At 42.7% G+C, this 18973-nt stretch overlaps 1 protein-coding gene across 12 annotated transcripts in view; it reads left to right on the top strand.

Annotated features, from left to right (window-relative positions):
* Zbtb20 (zinc finger and BTB domain containing 20) overlaps positions 1-18973 on the top strand; it is a 760216-nt gene that overhangs the window by 678234 nt on the left and 63009 nt on the right. For 8 of the 12 annotated variants that reach the window (XM_027412659.2, XM_027412661.2, XM_027412660.2 and 5 more), the window contains 3 exons: positions 6743-6843; positions 8846-8897; positions 14963-15150. In XM_027412659.2, the coding sequence (XP_027268460.1) occupies positions 8878-8897; positions 14963-15150 (208 nt within the window). In that variant the 5' untranslated portion in view covers positions 6743-6843; positions 8846-8877. Of the gene's footprint in view, positions 1-6742; positions 6844-8845; positions 8898-14421; positions 14585-14962; positions 15151-18973 lie in introns of all 12 variants that reach the window. The other 4 variants (XM_035444554.1, XM_035444553.1, XM_035444551.1 and 1 more) reach the window with 3 other exon arrangements.

The following is an 18973-nucleotide window of genomic DNA, read 5'->3' as shown; positions in this document are numbered from 1 at the left end:
AGACTCTCTGGCAGGAAGGCGTCAGTTAAAAATGACTTAGAATGGAGAGGGTAAGATGGCTGTACTGTAACTGGGTTTTCATTTAAGCCAAAAAAAAAAAAAAAAATCATACCACTGTACATCACCTGATCCCCAGTTCTCTTGTTTTAAATAAAAGCCCACTGTCTGGAATACTAGGCTTTGGGGATGTACAGCTCTTATTAACAATTTGTGAATTGTCAAAAAGGTATCAGGGGTCTCCATGGAGAAAATTAACATAGATTTACTGTGACACACAGTTGGACTATGATTTCACTCTGTTGGCTGGGCCATTCCAGGGGTTTTTGAGCCATCAGAGGTATGAGTACTAACTGGTGGTTAATTAATGAGCTAAAATGTAAAACTGGAAATGGCTCTCACAGCATCGAGAAGCTGAAGCTAGGGTTCCTGATCAGTCTGGCCAGGCTGTCTTTTGTGCTTTCCTTGTTTAATGGTTGTCACCAGTTTCCATCAGGTGGGATTACTAATACTGATTTGGGAATTCATTCCAGATAATTAGTTAAAAAGTTAAAAGTCAAATAGATTTCTTAAATAGGTTTAATGACTTCCCGAGGTGATGAGCTATGTAGTTCCCACATTTTTCTTCTCAGGAGGCTATTAAAATTTTAAGGGATCTTGAAATAAAAAACCCATCCCTTGTTTTTACAAATGGAGAGGGTGATCCACCTAGAAGTTCAATGACTAAGCTAATGTCATCCCGGTAGTTCTAGAGTTTTCATCCTTTCTCTTGTTCCTTTAAATTCTTTTTGAATCTTTCTCTCTTCCCCTCCCCCTTCCTTCCTCTCCCCCTCTCTTACATGCACACACAGACACGCGCGCGCACACACACACACACACACACACACACACACACACACACACACTGCTCACTACTGGCTATTTCTTTTCTTGCATTTACCCTTGTGTTGTGAAATCCCTTGTGCTTCAGATTATGAACTAGTTGGTCTTTGCCTTTAGTCACCCTCACCACTGACTCACCACTTCATTTAGAGTGAAGAAATGAGGGAAGTAGAACAATTTTAAATTTACTGTGATCTTTGAGACAGCTTTTTCTACACCTGGGAATTGCTGTTAGACAATTAAGGTTAGTAAAGCTCATTGAATTTCTCAGAGGAAAGGTGTTATTTGAATTATTACCAGATAATTATTGTTAAAAATAACAATAATGTAAAAATGGGAATGTGGCATGTTTGAGACATTATCATTTCGAAGTTTTAGAAGTTGAGGGAAATTAATGGAAATCTACAAACAATTGTAGACTCATGTCAGAAACTCCTGAAATTGTGATGTCTAATGACTGACAAACTGACCCAGAATCAGAAGCCATATTGTGCAGCTGAACTGCACCCTCGAGAACAAACCCCTATTAAGAAAGAGGATGTCAGATGTAAGACCTGTGGTACCCAGACCTATAGCATCAGCATCACCTGGGAGCTTGCTGAAATGCAGAACTGCAGACTACAGCCAGACATGCTGACTCAGAAATACTGGTGATTTGTGTGCTAGTTAGAATGGGAGACTGATAGAAGACACTCCCATCTCTAATTAGAAAGGAGTTAGAAATGAACTATGCATATTGGTAGTTTCAAGGCCATTTTCTTCTCAGTGACTATAGACTCTCAAGGACATGACTCTGTGTGGGATGAAAGAAGGAACTGGCAATGCACTTCCACTCTGTGGAGAACTATCTTAGAGTGACAAGAACAGAGTCAGAAGGAGGTACATTTAGAGTCTAGCCTCACCGTCTTCAAGCTTTCTAATCACAGACTTGTTCCGTGAGCTTACTGAGTCATTGTTCCTCCTCCATAAACTGGGCTTATTAATCAACATGGCTGAAAAAGTTAAATGAAAATGTTTTCATATATGCAGATGTGTGGTCCCTGATAAAATGTAGATAAGTAGTAAATTGTCGCTGTTGTTTTCACTGTACCATTTATGCGAGCTTCCATTTTACATTGGTTTGATGATCTCTGAGGAGTGAGGAGCAAAGGCCACAATGAAGGCAGACCTCAGCAGACAGTTTCTCATGTGACATGTGGCATTGTGTTCCATAGCGGCTCTACTCTGAGATGGCTTCCAAGGCAAGTGTGCAGAGATGCCAGTAAAGCAGCAGGGTGAAGAGAAGGGACCCTCTCTTTGTTCCGAATCTGATGCCATCAAGAGACTTGCTGAAGTCTAAGGGCAGCTCTTTATCACAGTGGTGATGTAAGAGGCAGAGACAACAGCTGGATATACAGAAGTCATTAAAAGGGAATAAATACGAAAACCCATGAAGTCATTTTCATTGACTCTTTTTTGGAGTGTAACTTCTCTTTAAGCAAAAAAAAAAAAAAAAAAAAAAAAAACAGACCACGAAGTAGCACTGATTATAGACCCTCCGGCGTGTGCCAGCACCTGAGAGGGGAAATAAGGAAATAGGGGTAGAAGATGGTTTGCCAAAAACTGAAAGATCATAGCAGCAGGATATGAAGGAAAGGGGTCTGATTAAAGGACAGGAAGATTATGCCTCTGTTTAATTATAAATTTCACACTTTTAGTAAACTAGTATGTGTCCCGAACGTGTACACTTAACTAATTACATAGAAGATATCTGTGTATTGCCAGGTAACTGTTCACTGAAATGTGGGAGAATATTGATCAGTGATTTGCTTTATTACCTTAATGTAGTTGCCAGGAGATGAAGGAGAAGAAAGTTCAGTGTGGCGAACTGTTAATAATCTCTAGCCATATGATATGTTAGGAAGAACAGTGAACAGTTTTCCTGGTTGTGTGGCTGCTAAGGCAAATGGGTCAACTCATAGCACCTTTCCACTGTACCAGCCAAAAATGGTTTGATGGCTTGTTACCATTATTGCTGGGCAATACTGTGTTGGTGAGACCATGTGGTACTGTAGAGCCTTTACTATATACTGATGTTTAAGAGGAAGCTCTCCTGGCCAGTGAGAATAACTGCTAGCTCCTAGAAGCCCTGTTCTACTTGCTATGGTAAGCAACACTATCCCAAGACAGTTAGTTGTTCCTGGTTTTAGTTTTAGATTGGTTTGGGTTTTTTGTTTGTTTGTTTTGTTTAAACTTTTTATTTGGGACTACGGGGAAAAAATAATTCTGTTTGAGGTCAGAGGGGAAGTGGAACAAATACTATTTCTTCCATTCCTGGAAGGAAACAAGGCAAGAAAATGAGAAGAGACTTGGGACAGCCATCTGCACATTTCTATGAGTAAATCATTAAATAAAGAGAAAAAGAAGTGCAAATTTAAGCACGTCCTGAGCATGAAGAGTGAGCAAAGCAAGCTGGGAAAAGAAGTGTTAATGTAGCAAGACTGCCAACTGGCTATAATGAATTTAACCGTAGAATTATGTAGACTGTTCCCACCAGGAACTGTAGCCAAAGCCATGGCCTTTACAAAGTGGGAGGAGCCTCATCCTAGTCTTCAGTCTGAGTTTATCACTCCAATGGTATTTTCATTGTTATCATAATTATTACTGCTGGTGATATTAGAAAAATCTGCTTCTTTGTTTTTATGATCCACCCTCATTTTAAGGTGCTATTGAACTATAAAATGGTATTTATTTGCTCAGTTTGTTGAAGCTAATAAGTGAAACAAGTTTGTTAGTTCTGAAACAGTATTCCCTCAAGCTCTCCCTGTCTCTAGCCTGGTCTTTTGGTCTGGCCATTACTCTTGGTGGTCTGCTGGGCTTATTGGTATTCATCAGGCACTGACAGATATCCTTGCTTAGTTGTTAACAAGGGTAGGATCTTGAGAAGTCGGCTCCCCTAATCTCCACATCTGAGGGTGAGGACAGTGGAGTAGATGAGCCTCAAGTCCTCTCAGTTCATCCTCAGTTTCTATACCCTTCTAAGCAAGATTCCTTATTCCTTTGGAATTCCACTCAGCTAACGTCAGCTGAACACACATCCATATGCAAGGAATTGCACTCTGGAGGAAGGAAAGGAGATGTTGTCCTTATTCTACACACCATAAACAGACATTGCCAACAGCCCTATACCCAGAGACAGTCACAAGAGAAAAGCTCAAGAAAGGCATTGGACCACAATTCCACCTGAAAGTAGAGACTTCAGGATGAATACCTAAGGATACAGGGTGAACTCTCCATGTTTAAGCTGGCTAGAGAACGGGAAGCTGTGTGGAAATATGATTGGTCAAAAGGGGTGTGACCTAATGGTAGTAGACTGAGCACAGAAACCCAGAAAGGCCTGTCTGTTCAGATTCTTGCTGGCCTCTCTGTGCAGCGTTCCTTCTACCTGGGTATGGACAGGACCCTTCCTTAACCTGGGGTCTTATAATCTACTTCAAACAAGGTATGTCGGAACATTTGTGGCCTATTCCTACACAGAAAGGCATGAGAAGATTAGAATGATGTTTTTTAAGCTTCATGATCTGCTGTTAGGAAAGGTGTTCTAATTCCCATATCCTGCTTTGCAGAAAATACTCTCTTACTTCTGTGACTTGTATTGCATTGAGAAGAGGCAGGACAGAGGAGTACAAGATGGGGTCAGAGAGAAAATTTGCTTCTCAGGCTATCTCTGAAGCCTCTACCCTGAGATATTGTCTCTGCTTTTCAAGAGTGGGGAGAGAAATGATACAGTGATCAGTGTCAGTAGAATGTGCCAGGGGATTCAAGGGCATTTCCCTTTGAGAAATGACTCCTAAATGAGGTGTCATTAATGTCCCATAAAGAAGCTATAGATAGACATTGGAATGAGAGAAAAGTAGCATGAATATATGGGAAAGAGTAGGGCTTTGCTGATGTATAGAATGAACGATAGGGACAAGAATTGAAAATTGGATGGGGCCACCTTATAACATACTCAATGTCAAGTTGAGAAGTTTGACTTTAATGCAGTCAACAAAGGAGTTTTGTACACAAGAGGAATGTGCTTAGGGTGGTGCTTTAGAGCACTAATGTAAAGATGGTAGAAAGGCCGAGTGTCCGTGTAAAATGAAAAGAAACTAGAAGAATGGAGGCAGTCAGGAGATGTCCTCCGATGATCTGGCAGCGGGCAGTAAAGAGGTGATGGTGTTTGGTACCAAAAACAAGTAGATTCAAGAAAGTTGGCCAGAGGAAGAACTGTGGGATTGTCAGGTGATTGGATATGGAAAGGCAAACACATCAGGATAACTGCTCAACTATAGTCAAGCCATGGAGTAGAGGTAGCACCAACTATGGGGTAGCAACTGATTTGGAGGAAAAGACAAGTGAGGTTTGTCTGAAAGTTTCTAATTTAAAAGAGGCTGATAATACTTGACAGAGATGTTAAGCTTCGGAGAGTTAGAGACCCTGAACTGCTCACCTTTTCCAAGGGTCTCCTAGTACACACACTGGGTGACCAAATGATAAATAAATAAATAAAGTCAGTCACTAGCTGACTTTAGAAGATGGGTATGTAGCCATGCAGAAAGCAAGAACTAGAGATAGCAATGTAGATATTCCCTGGGAAAGTTCTTGTTGGGGTCCAGACAAGATTTCTACACAAAGCCTGCAGGGGGTGGGAGTGGGGGATGCTAAAGAATTTACCCATCAAGGGAAGAGGAGAAGGAAAACAAGCAAACAAAGTGCAGGACACAGAGCAGCAGACTGGAGACACAGAGACAGGCAATCAGGACAGTGTCTTGCCCCATCACAAAGGTGTGTGAGTTTCATGAACAAAGTGAACCATGAGCAGGACTGAAAAGGCAGGAATGTCAGGGGTGAAGGGGCAGTGAGCTGGAGGCCCCTGGAGATAGATCATAATCTATAGTTTCCCTGGGGTTAAAGATAAGGAAGGGAGACTTCGGTTCTCTGCAAGGGGAATAGAGAAGGCAAGAATCCATACCAGGTAAGTGGCAGTCTTGAGGAGAAGCAATGCCTGAGCAGTAGCAAGGGAGAGACTGAAGGGAGCCAAAAATACCAGTGCTGGGATACACACAAACACTGTGCAGTACTACTCAGCCTTTCAAGAGAGGCAGTCTCGTCATTGCCACATGAGTGAAATAATCCAGGCATAGAAAGATAAACATACATGCTCTCTCTTAGATATGGTACCCAAAATAAGCCAAATTCATAGAAGCAGAGAATAAAATGGTGGCTAACATAAGCTATGGGGATGTTCAAAGAATACGCAATTTTATTTAGACATTTTTCTAGTCTAAACAAATATTTTATTCTAGACAAGATAAGTTCAGAGATTTCCCCCTTTTTCATTCTCTTTCTCCAAGCAGCTGCTGTGATGTATAGTTTACTACCTGCCCTAGGATTAAAAAAAATAAAAAATAAACTATCACCACAAAACAAAATATGTAACTTGATTTGTCTATCCCACAATGAACACAAACCTCAAAATATCATGATAACATTATGTGTTCCACAAATAGGTATAATTTGTGCCAGCTAATAATCAACCAATACATGTAAAACATCAGAAGAATTGGCTGGGCCAAGTTGGAAAGATACTGTCCTCAGTCTTTCTGACCTCACCTCCACTCACCTTTCCAAAGCCGCTTCATCTGCACTCAGGGTGCTCTGATGTCTCAGATCATCCCAGCAGTCAGCAGAAACACTGTGGAAAAAAGATGCAGAACCAGCCTCAATCGTGTTCCTTAGTTCATCTCTTTCAAAACCTGTTACATAAATAACAAAGAATGCCATAATCACATCACACTCATTAAATGACCTTGTTTATTTTATTGTTTGTTTATGCTAGATGCAGCCGCTCTCTGTCCCCTGCCCCAATGAACATCTGCACTAGGCCCAAGCCTTGGAGTGACTTACCTGAAGAGTGACACCATTTATCTGAAAACTGCTGTAAGTACACTATGCCTCCAGTAAATTAGTCTACTTTGTTTAATAGATGATGGTGATGGTGATGATGATAAACCACACAATTGTAAAAGCAGGTAAAATTTCAAGTAGCTTCATCTTTTAGATGCACCTTCATCTCTTAGGCGACCAGTCCCAATACCTCAGCTGTTTTCATCTACCAGCATTCATTGCATGCATGGCTTCCTGGGCAGTGTTCTCTCCTATCTGTCTCCCATTTCCTGGTGGCTGTGTCACGCTGGATCTCTGTATACCTTGCAGGGACTGGAGCTATTCTGCTTGGTCATGTGTGCCTCTTCCCAAGATGGTAGTAGCTCTTCTTCCTGTGTTTATGGCTCATCATCTGTCAGTCTATTGAATCTGGCAGTTGCTTGTCATTCCATGTCACCCCAGTCAAATCTCTGAGCCAGATTAGCTTGCCTATGCCTACATGATCTTTGGGACACAGCCATGTTGTTGCTTCCTTGCAACTGTAAGGAGACAAGGCTTCCTGTGGGACTCTGGGCTCCTTCCACCATATTTCCATCCCATCAAGCCAGGTCTGCTCTGCCCTCTTGGGTGCATGGCTCTGTGTAGCTGATTGGATTTCTTGTACACAGGGTGTTTCTGTAGAAATATATCCCCACAAGAAAGTAAGACAGGGTAGGTGAGTCAATAGCCACAGGAAACTAAGGAAAATTTACTAATCATATTAAAACTAATAGATGAATAAATGCTTTTTTTTCCACTAAGAAAAGCCAGACATTTGAATTGTTTAGAAGCTATGCATGTAAAATAATTATGCATTTTAATTGTACTTGTAAGCTTTTCTGTAGGGTATAAGGCAGGTAATGGGATGGTGATTTACAGAAGTCTCTGATTCTGGAAAATGCTAACCCTGGGAGGCTAATCCTCCTCTTAGATGCCTAGTAGGATTTTTTACTTTATATTGCCCATGTCTTTAGCTATCCTAGTATACCTCAAACTGAAAGAAATGATGCTAACATTTTATTTTGAGTCTTTTTTACCTGTAATGCATTTGATCTCTTGGGTGATAATTGATGATAGCTGGTATGTAGGTGATGGACAGGCCTTTCTGGCCAAGAAGGGGAATGAAGGACATTGAGGGACTAGTCCATAATGACATGCGAGAAGACCGTAAATTGCTACTTCTGCCTATAATCACACAGGGAACTTAATTGCATAATTTATCCTTATGTGCAGGGAGTCCCTTAGAAATCCTCACATCTGAGTAGTTTCTCACGTCTGAATTTTACTTCAACATAAAGTGATGGCTGTGCCAGTAGCGCAGTTGCGCTAGGATATAGTCTGGTATCAAGGTTTGTGTATTCTTTGAAGCTCCTCCATTCTTGTGCTGCAGAGAGCACAAACCTAAAGCTAAGAATTGGAATCTGGTCTTGGAAATTACAAGGAAAGGCATAGTCACCTGTTTTTGCCTCAGAACGTTGTTTCATCTTCTCCTGGGCCCTGGGGAATGGGCAGGTTGGATTATAACCCTAGTAGTATCTGCCCTTACACACACAAAAGAAATAGTCACCAAGGCAGGGAAAATATAAAAACGGGAACTTTACAAAAGTGTGTCCCTTCCTGAGAATATCCTGAGAGCTTCCAGTGCTCTCTCTGTACCTGTTCCCCAAGTCGAAAGTGATGGTTGGAGCAAGTGCTGGGTTTTATCACATTACCTGTACACATGCTCAAGCCTGCCTGCTTACTCATGCTTTTGTGATAATTTAGCCAGATGATGTATAGAGAGGGTCTGGCACAGCAGAGATGAGTGTATCTCCTTACTCCACTACAACTTACTGAGCATTCACTGGGTGCCAGGCACTATTCTGGGGATTGGGATATTGTAGCAAGGAACACAAACAAATCCCCGCTTGTGAGATTGCATTCAGTTTCCCTGCTCTATAAATGGCAAACAGACAAAATAGGTACATGGAAGCTAACAGAGGACTGATTTGATTTTATTTTCCTTTTTTCCTTCCAGAAAGTATAATTGAGAGGAAAAGTGTGAAAGAAATGCAAAGGGGAAACAATAGGTATGCCAATGAATCTTTCCAAACCACCTACTGTTCCCTGTCCCAGAGACTTCTCAGGGCTCCAATCCCTGGGCTCACTTGTTCTCTAGCCTCCTTAGAATCAGGCCTAAAGAAGACTTCTGCAAGAGATGTGAGGATGGGAGCGGCAAGAAGTGAGAATGTCACAGCCCACCGTAGTGCCACCCTGGCTCAGTTCAGAGAATGTGCCGCCCCCCCTCTCTCTCTTTCGCCTTCAGAGATCAACAGCTCTCCATTGTTGCTGATCCCTCTGCTACTTCACCATCACTTGGGAGTGCCTCTTGCTCTCATCTACACAGTTCCTTCATCTCTTCAGTTAAAACCTTTACATGTAGCTGGGCAGTAGAGGCACACACCTTTTAATCCCAGCACTTGGGAGGCAGAGGCAGGAGGATCTCTGTGAGTTCGAGGCCAGTTTCAAAGCTAGTTCCAGGACAGCCAATGCTACACAACAAAATCCTGTCTCAAAAAAACAAAAAGGGGGGGAGGGGACTTTACATGTGCCATTTATTTCCTGCCAGGATCCTGACTACAGTGAGGAGAGACAGTGAAAAATATTGTAAATCAGCCCTGCCAAGAAGGAAAAAAAAAAGGATTGAGATAATAAAATGCTTTAATCATGAAAAATTTTAAATTAATGTGAGAATACTGGGCCAAGTTGTGAAAGGGTAAATTGTAAAAAGGCGTGATAAGCAAGAGTCCTGTAGGTTGGTTTCATGAATAGACCATAGTGTTCGGGCCCATGGGCTACTGCAGGCCAAGTGTAGCTTGCTTGACCCTCAGCTCCAAGGAGCTCTGAGTGCAGCCACAGCAATGAGAGGCATGTGAACAGAAGAGACTGGGGGGTGAGATCAGGGTGGGAAGAGGTTGCTGAGCCTAACATTCCTTCTCTGTTCACTACAATAACAATCCTTCTGCCCTTGCCCCTGACCTAGATATTCAAAAGATTACTAAAATGAAGATGCCTTACTTGTACAGCTTAAATGAACACCACAGAACTAATATTTTTCAAAAAGCACCATCATAGAGTACTTGTTCCTGGGCCAACACTGACTGTGCTAAACACAACCTGGCTCATCTCCTTTATTCTTACCCATAGCCCACAGCTGGAAGGTATCACTGTTCCCATTTTACAGACAGGGGAGATGGTGGCTCAGAGATGCAAACTAACCTGCCTTGGGCACATGGCCGCTATCTGGTGGTGCTCAGTTTTCCTAAATCCCCCTCCCCAGGTGGGAGTGGTAGTGCCTTTTACTTCTGCCCCAACCCCTCCCTGGACACTCCACAGTTGTGAAGCAGAGGAGGGAAATAGTTGCCACTCCAAAAAGGCTGAGGAAGGAGTCACTGATTTAAATTATCCTGATCCAGTGACTAAGTAATTATTTATCAAAGGGAGGTTCTGACTAATCCTGTCCAATCTAACCAGGCTGGTAAGTGGAAAGCCTGTTAATGTGCAGGAGAGGGTGGGAGCCCACTGAAGGGAGAGAATTGGGAGAGAGAGACAGAAGAAGCACTTGCCTCTCAACAGACCCTGGAGACTGATAAGAGCTCACACGGATAAAATATTTATTTTTCCATATGTTACAGAAAGTATTGCCATCACTGTATGTGTGCAATATGTGCAAAAGAGTGTGAACTATATACATCCAACACTACGGATCTGCCTAATTTCCATGCATTTAACATGCTTAATACCTAACAGTGCATCCATATGTTTTAATGCATATTTCTCTGCACAAACAATATGGTCTAGTTAGGGAAGAGCCAGCATCCTTCACAGCCTTGCTCACTGCTATATTTCAGCCTGAAACTTTCTGTGGGGGCCAGCAAAGGGAGAGTTAAAACACAGAAGGTTCTGCTGGCTAGCTCGGCTGCCCTTCACCTTAAACCGCCTTCCTATTTCTTGAAGCAGCCTTTTTCTCATAACAAAAATGTTCACAGTGGGGAGATGAAAATGTTTTTGTTCTCTTTGGACAATTGGGACATGTTCAGTCAGAATGTCAGCACTGACCGTTGAAAGGCGGGTGCCCGAGGCCACACTTTTTTTTCTCCTCTCCTCTCTCTCTCTCTCTCTCTCTCTCTCTCTCTCTCTCTCTCTCTCTCTCTCTCTCTCTCTCTGTCTCTCTCTCTCTCATGCAGAGCTCCACCAGTGTGGCGGGAGGAAGTGCACAATGATTGGCCTGTTTTTCTGTGGAAGTCTTCAGGGTCCACCCAGTTTTGCTTTGCATATATTTACGAAACATCTGCCCTTTTCTTGTTCTGAATGCTTTCTCCCTCACAGCCCCCTTTCCCCTTTCCCCCGGCTTTTTCTTTGTTGTTGTTGGCCTGTCTGACTTTTTTGTTGAAGTTTTCATTTTCCGGTTGAGGGGCCACCTCATCACAGTGTATAATTTTAACAGAGAGGGAAAGAGAAAGAGAGGAAGAGAGAGAGGGAGGGAGGGAGGGAGGGAGGGAGAGAGAGAGAGAGAGAGAGAGAGAGAGAGAGAGAGAGAGAGAGAGAGATGCACAGCAGGCGGGGGAGAAAACAAACTTGAAAGAGACTGAGAGGCCAGAAAGAGCTTGGCAAATCAACCTTTGGCATGGTGACCAGGAGGAAGGTTCTGGTAGGAGTTTGCTCACTGAAACGCTGCCTGGAGTCAGCCAGTGTGCTGCTGCCCTCTACAGGCTCCAGGGGATAGTGCAGGCCACACAGGCTTGTACAGACATGTCCTCAGATGTGCCATGTTTGTACAATCCTTTTTATTCAACCAAAGAAGGCATTTTCAGTTAATTACAAGAAAGCTTGCTCTTTCCTCTTTAATAAACCACAAACTGAAAAAAATGGGCCATAGAACAGCACCTGTGTGTGTCAGACAGACTGGTTGGTATAATGTGTTGCTATTCCTTGGCTTCAGAAAGGAGTCCCAAAGAATTGTGAAAGAAGCTGGGGCGGGAGGGGAAATGCTCCCACAAACTTCATGCAGTGCTCTTATCTGTAAGTTGGGAAACAGCCAATGCTAATAGGATAAATAAAGTGATATTAAGCAAATGAGGGGAGGAGCCAGATAGGCTGGTTTTGAATATGTATTTCTTGCAGAGGTGGCTGCAATGCTCCTGCGCCACGGATGGCCTCCCAAGGTGATCCTAGACATAGGATGAGGCACAAGATACCATGCAGGCATCACAATCCAGTTCAGGACAAGATGTAAGCAAGGATGTAAGCAGTGCAGTTTCTCCAGGGTTAAATCAGAAACATTGGGTGTTTGGCAGCACTAGTGCTTGGAAGAGAGCACCCTTAATTCTCTCAACCACATGTCTGAAACTAACTCAGGCCTTGTCTGTACGCACCAGAGGTCATTTTCTTTTCTGCTACATGATAATGGCCATCGGTGTTTTGTCCCTATATTTAGGTGAATTACAAGGACCAGCCACTCTTATTAAATACTCTTCATTTAATCAATGAAAAATCAACCAATCCAGTTTGATTCCACTGCTGCATAAAAACTAGGAAGCTTAATTGAGATTCAGACTGAGACTAGTCTCCAAGTGTACTTGAATTTCAGCTCTATTTAATTCCATCAGCCAACAGCTTTTGAATGGCTGCTGTGTAAAAGTTGCCCTGGTTCACAGTATAGACTAGACAGTAAACTCTAGAAGGACAGGATCAGATTGCTCAACCCAAAACCTGTTTAACACATCACAGCCATGTAGTATTTGTAAAATGAATGTGTGAATGAATGAATGAATGAATGAATGAATAGGGGAGGAGCAGAAAGGCGGAAGGAACACCAGAAATATAACAATAACTAGAACATTCCCCTAGAAGTAAGAACATATAACTAACAATTACTGAAATAAGATTTAGTGAGTAAAACAAGAATACTGAAATGACTGAGATTTTAAAATAATATGGAGTCACCCTTTCTGAAAAAAGGGACTCACAGCAGTGTAACATGTAGCTGGCATTTAATAAGTGTGAAGGGTATGTCTCTTTTCATCAGGTAGAAAGAGGAAAGGCTGTTCAAAACAAGAACCACAATGAGTAAAGGTGACTAGCCCAGAATGTACATTCCAGAGCTTTGGGAATGAAAAACAAACTCCAAGGTGGCCAGTATATGGAACCCATGAGCTAAGGCAGGACAGATAAGGAGCTGACCTCGAATGACAAGCTCCATGGTCCTGTGGGATTTAGTGAATGAAAAGCCCAGGACTAGGGTGATGGGGGGTGGGGGATGGCAAATAAATTAGTGGACACTGGAAAGAGTTAAGGCAGCTGCCTGGAGAGGGGGCAGACTTGAGAGGACTTCAGGGTAAACTGAGGCAAAGGAAAGTGAGCGCTGCACTGGGATCTTCCACAACAGACCCCACTGCTAGAAATAGTTGCCTCAGGGAAGCACTGGTTCTCCCCAGGGGAGAAGGGAGGAGGGGGGGACGGACTTTGGAGACTTTGATCTTGGATGCTTTCTTAATCTGAAAAACCAGAGTAGCAGATCCTTGGGGGTTCCCAGGAAGGCATGGAATTGGAGGTTTAGCCCCAGAGTCACCTACTCAGCAATGATAAGGCTTATTTTTGTTATGTTGGCTTTCTCCGCACTGAGAAATGTATTGGAAAGCTCCCCTCCCCCAATTCTAATCTTTACCATGCTATTTCTGCCTCATGCCCTCTGAAGAAACAGATTTGATTTCACAACCTGTTGGACTAAAAACACAGCATACTAATCATAACACCATATTCTGCGAGGGCAGATTTGACTACCCAGTACAACACATTTCAATATGAAATATTCTGTATACAAGTCCAATGCCATGCCCATAGAAACAAGGAGAACATGGAAACACAGATACTTACAACAAATTATGTCCCACACGTAATCTATCCAAAAAGGAAAAAAACAAAAAACAAAAAAACACCATATTCTGTGGTTACATTCTGATAGAAAAAAACAAAAGCCACAGAAATGGGGGTCGTGTTTAAGGAGGAACTCATACCCCTTTTTCTAGGGTCTGGGGTCGGTGTGCTGCAGATGCTGATTTGCTAGTTACTATTGATTGTATTGTCATTGGGAAAGGAGCCCTGAACTGACTGATAGCTAAACTGTGTCACTTTCTATTCCTGACACTAAATAACACCACCACCTCTCCACTCCCCATCAGCAATCTCTTTCTCACAAAGCAAATACCAGTCACATTCCTAAACTCCGGGAGCCTATACTAAACCTAAGAACAAAGAGCATGTGAAGGCCTGGATGAATAGAGCAGGGTGGAGAATATGTGACACCTTCCCTCCTTACCTACTGAAGCCTAAGCTCTTCCTAATCACGTTTCACTTTCCACAGTACATACACCTCTACCACTGCCCCTCTCATCTGTACAGCCTACAGACTGAGGTTGTGATTTGAAATTAGGTATTGACTTAAAACTAATAGAAACAGGAAAGTGGGATACTCCATAATGTGTTTCAAGAACAGAGACTTAAAGCTAGAAGGAGCCTTGTAGGGCCTTCTAATCTAAGCCCTTTATTTTGCAGATGAGGAAACTGAAGCCCAGAGAGGTGAAGTAAGGTGCCCAAAGCCACACAGCAAGTTGCAGGCTCAGCTAGTACTGTAGCTCAAGTCTCCTGACTCCCAGTCCAGTGCTCTTCCCATTACTCCACGGTCCCATCTCTAAGCTTCCTGACAAATGCTAGAACGGTAAACCTCCACTAGTATTCTTTCCAGACCATGTTAAAACTCTAAGGGGGGAAAGGATGCTTTCTTGGATAATGTCAGCCATACGTAGCTCAAGCTGTCTAAAGTTCTGGGACAGGGTCTTTTTATACAGCCAACAGAGTCCAAATGTGGTGCTGTTTGCTTGGCCCATATGCTTTCATGTGTTCCCAGTTAGGCCATTACTGGAGGGAAAAAAACAAGAATCAGCTTGTTTTAAAACAAGGGACATACTGGACTCCCTTCCATCCCCCTTCAGAAAAAAAAAAAAAAAAAAAATCAAGTTATCTTTAACAGATTCTAAAAATGCCTTTTCCCAAATATGCAGTCAGTTCCTTCAAAGGGCCCTTTGTTTATTCTCAGGAAGAAACCCAAGACAGCTGAAAACCAGAAGGCATCTGAGGAGAATGAGATTACTCAGCCGGGTGGATCCAGCGCCAAGCCGGGCCTTCCCTGCCTGAACTTTGAAGCTGTTTTGTCTCCAGACCCAGCCCTCATCCACTCAACACATTCACTGACAAACTCTCACGCTCACACCGGGTCGTCTGATTGTGAGTACACCAGTGAGGTGACAGTGTCTTCCCAATGCTTGGCATGATGCTTCTCCCCCACCCCAGGGTTCTGGCTGTTTTGCATTCAGAGCAAGCTGTTTCCATTTGGTCTTCCAGAGTAGCCAAGAGTAGCATACCACCATTTTGATCCAGCCAGCATCTATATCTTTCAAAGCCAGAGTATCTTTTAAAGCCAGGTGACCAGGCGTTTGGCCTCAAAATGCTGATTAATTACATGAGCCACATTCTCTTTCATGAGTAATGCACAAAAAGAAGTAGTATTGTTGCTTTCTGATTGTTCTTGCTCTCAGTAACAGCACTTCTACCATTACTAAATGGAACAACCAAATATGGACCTCAGAAAGCCAGTGAGACACAAGGAAACAACCATTTCCAAATTACATAACCCAAGTCAGATTTGCATTAGTTATTGGAGTCTCATGTAGCTTGGCTGAATTTCGGTCTTTCCAGTTTTTAATTTATTTTGAAGTGGTTAAAGGATAGCATACATTTACAGAAGAAAAGAGAATGGCTTCCAAGAATTCAAAAGCCACCCAGACTTCACATAGCCAATAAGAATGCAGGTTAAAAATATTTTTTAATTAAAAAAACTGCCTACGGGCTAAATTTGGAAATGGGCACTTAATGAGAATCGTCACTATTGAAGTCACTTCTCTGCTGTTTATTTTTGCCATCTTCTCACTAATCTAGAAGTCACTTCTTAAATCCTATTTTAAGCAAGTTGATAAATCACGTTAGGAGGCTGTTTTTCGTTTCTCAAGGGTAACCCAGTACTTGAGAGAGGAACACATGTGTTGACAATACCAAACCGAAAAAGTATTCCTTTTAGCTTCAAGATGCCCAACAACTCTTCTGAACCGATCTCCACAGGGTGTCTGGTAACAGGCAGAGAGCTGGCATAATGGAGTGAGTTAAATATACCAAGAAAGCTTTATTCCCCAAAAGGGCTCCATTTATCCTGTTCCTCAAAGACAAATTAAAAAAAAAATCACCATTAGGAAACAAGATTCCAAATCTCTTGCTGTTATTTTTCTCACAGAACAAATGTAAAATTCTGCAAGGAGGACAAAGGGTGAACCTGAGCGATTCCCTCCCCCACTCACTTTGACATCATAGCCTGTGGACAGGAGATGTGAGCTGGGGCAGGGGTTGGGCTGCAGCCACACTCCAGCTGTCACTAGAAAATGGAAAGAAAATGAGATCCAAGTCACTAAGTGCCACGTGATCTGTACAGTCAAACTTGTGGCTTCTATTTAGGCGTAGGGATTTTATCCCATGGACCATCACCATAGTCATATCCTTGGACTTTTCTTGCCTGGAAGTCTCCAGTTTAATAGTAATTACAGGAAGAACTTGAAAATAGCATGGCACAGTGCCCCACAGACATGTGCACACTGCCCCTGCCCACCAGGAAGGTGGCTTTCCTCTGGTAAAAGGCCTGGACTCTCAGTGTGCATACCTTCATCACCTGGCTTCCTGCCATACCTATGGGGAAGATTGCATAGGATGGTCCTAGCCAAGAAATCTGGTGCAACCAAATAAATGCTTTACTGAGTAGAAAAATCACTAGTTTTGTATCCTGTACAGTAAGCACCAGCCAGCCAGGCCTTACTTGCCCTACTAGCCTGGCATATGCAGAAGGAACAGCAGGATGGTGTTGTCACTACAGACCCTGTGGAAGCCAGCAGAGTGGAGCTCAGTGGGGTGTGTGAACGCAGTTGGAAGTAGACCGAAATGGGAGGAGAAACTTAATCTCAGCTGTCTAGAAAGTCACTTTGATTTTGCCATTAAGATGTGTAGTCTTCTCCACACCGACCTGTTGTTGATACGGATTGTACTTCTCTCCAAACATATTTGGATTGTAGTTTGTCCTGATTTGAGCCTACACTTAGAGGAAGATTGTTTTTTAGGAAAGATTCACAGAAATCTGTCCATTTGGAGGTTGCTTGAGAGAAGACAGGAAAGGAGTTTATTTTAAGCTGTTAAATTTTTTGGATGCTCTTCTTGCATTCAAGAGGGTTTTTTTTTTTTTTCTTTCAAATGTCATTCTTACCATAGATTAATTTAAAAGCCTAATTTCTTTAAGGTAAAATATTCAGTTCCTATTTAGAATGAACAGATTTGGGGCATTTAAAAATAGTGCCCTTGACTTGTTAGTCTCTTTAACTTCAGGAACATTCTACCAGTATGTGGTGTTCCAAGCTTTCACAAGTGCTTGAGTTTTCATAGCACCTTTTTATTTTGTTGTGTACTTAGCAAAATTATTCTTAGTCATGACTTAATGCCCACTTCCTGTCCATCAGCATGATTCTTCCCAATTTACAGATGAGAGAACTGAGAAAACTGACACCTAACTGAGGAAGGATTTGCCTGCAGCACACTCACACGTGGGTGCTGATGAGTGTTTACAAATCTCTCATTCTGAGCATCCAGAACTCTCTACTCAAAGTGCAAAGATGGTATTCCTGGCTACAAACAGGCATCTTGGAAGTGTGTGGCTACTCATAATGGTGATGTAGTTATAAAAACGTAGTAGATAAATCATCCACACAGGAGAGAAGTCAGCTCTGCTGTAACTAGGAAAGGGTGACAAGTCATGGTGCTTTTGCCTACACCCGTGTAGAGGCAACCAATCCAGCACCTTAAATGATTAGTTGGCCATGTAACCTGCCATGTTGCAGCATTTGTGCCTTGGCCGTGTAATCTTTGTCACTTCTGCCTTGGCCAGAGATCCTAGTGATGTTCAAAAGCAGAAGTAGTATAGTCAGATATGCTTTCCTTCAGCAAGATGCTGCTGTTATCCTGCCACAGAAATGCACGCTGTTTGGTGATGCCGTCCCCAACAAAATTTCTGCTCAGCAATATTCTACCATTTCCACGGAGCTTGTCACCTCTACACCTTTTCTGAAAGCATAATGGTAAACAAATTCAGATGATGGTAATAGAAGGCATTAAGATGAATTTGGGAATAGAAAGGGTGCAAGAACCCTAGATGTTTGATAGGGCAGCCCACCAAACAGGCTGTGTGCGCAGTAAGCCAAGCTCAGTACTTAAACAGGACAAAGTGGAGTGAGTAGAGTAGACAAAGTCCCCCATATGAAAAGCCTGTCCTGACAACTACCAAGCTGTGGCACATCACAGTCATACTCATGTGACAGACACAACCAGAACTTTTACTTGCATGTTTCTTCCATCCTGTCTCTCCCCCATCCCAATAAGGCTCCCATAGAAGGGGAAGAGCATTCCTTCCTGATGGTCCTCCCTGCTTCTGCTAGAGATCTATGTTAGTTCCTTTTGACGTCCAGTGTTTTTGTGCTGGACTCATCAGACTGTCTGGCTCTTGTGTCCTTGCCAAGATTCACTTATACATTAACAGTTTTTTATTTATTTTTAATTTAACCTTTACACATCTCCAAACTGTTGCGTGGGTGGGTTTAAGTTTAGCTGTGTAGGTAGCCTGGTGCTGCTGGGGCTGCCTGCTGTCGAGGAGACTGTGGGCTCTTCCTTTCCGGTCCCCTGCCTGCCATCATCTTCCCAGGCGCTCTCTCTCTCTCTCTCTCTCTCTCTCTCTCTCTCTCTCTCTCTCTCTCTCTCTCTCTCTCTCTCTACTCTTCCCTTCACTCATCCAAGGCCCCTGTGATTAAGTTTTTAGTACACTTGGATCATTTTGAACTTTTAAGCAATTTCTGAGAGAACAAAACAAAGAGGATTTTTATGGCAAACTCCATTAATGCCACATTAAGGCTGACATTTTAATTACCCCCAAGTCAGGAAATGCAAAGTTCAGGTTCCCACAGCAACA

The sequence above is a fragment of the Cricetulus griseus genome, chromosome 4 (assembly GCF_003668045.3).
Source record: "Cricetulus griseus strain 17A/GY chromosome 4, alternate assembly CriGri-PICRH-1.0, whole genome shotgun sequence".
Lineage (NCBI taxonomy): Eukaryota > Metazoa > Chordata > Mammalia > Rodentia > Cricetidae > Cricetulus > Cricetulus griseus.
Note: the sequence above shows the minus strand (reverse complement) of the source record. Positions and strands in the feature narration are given on the sequence as shown.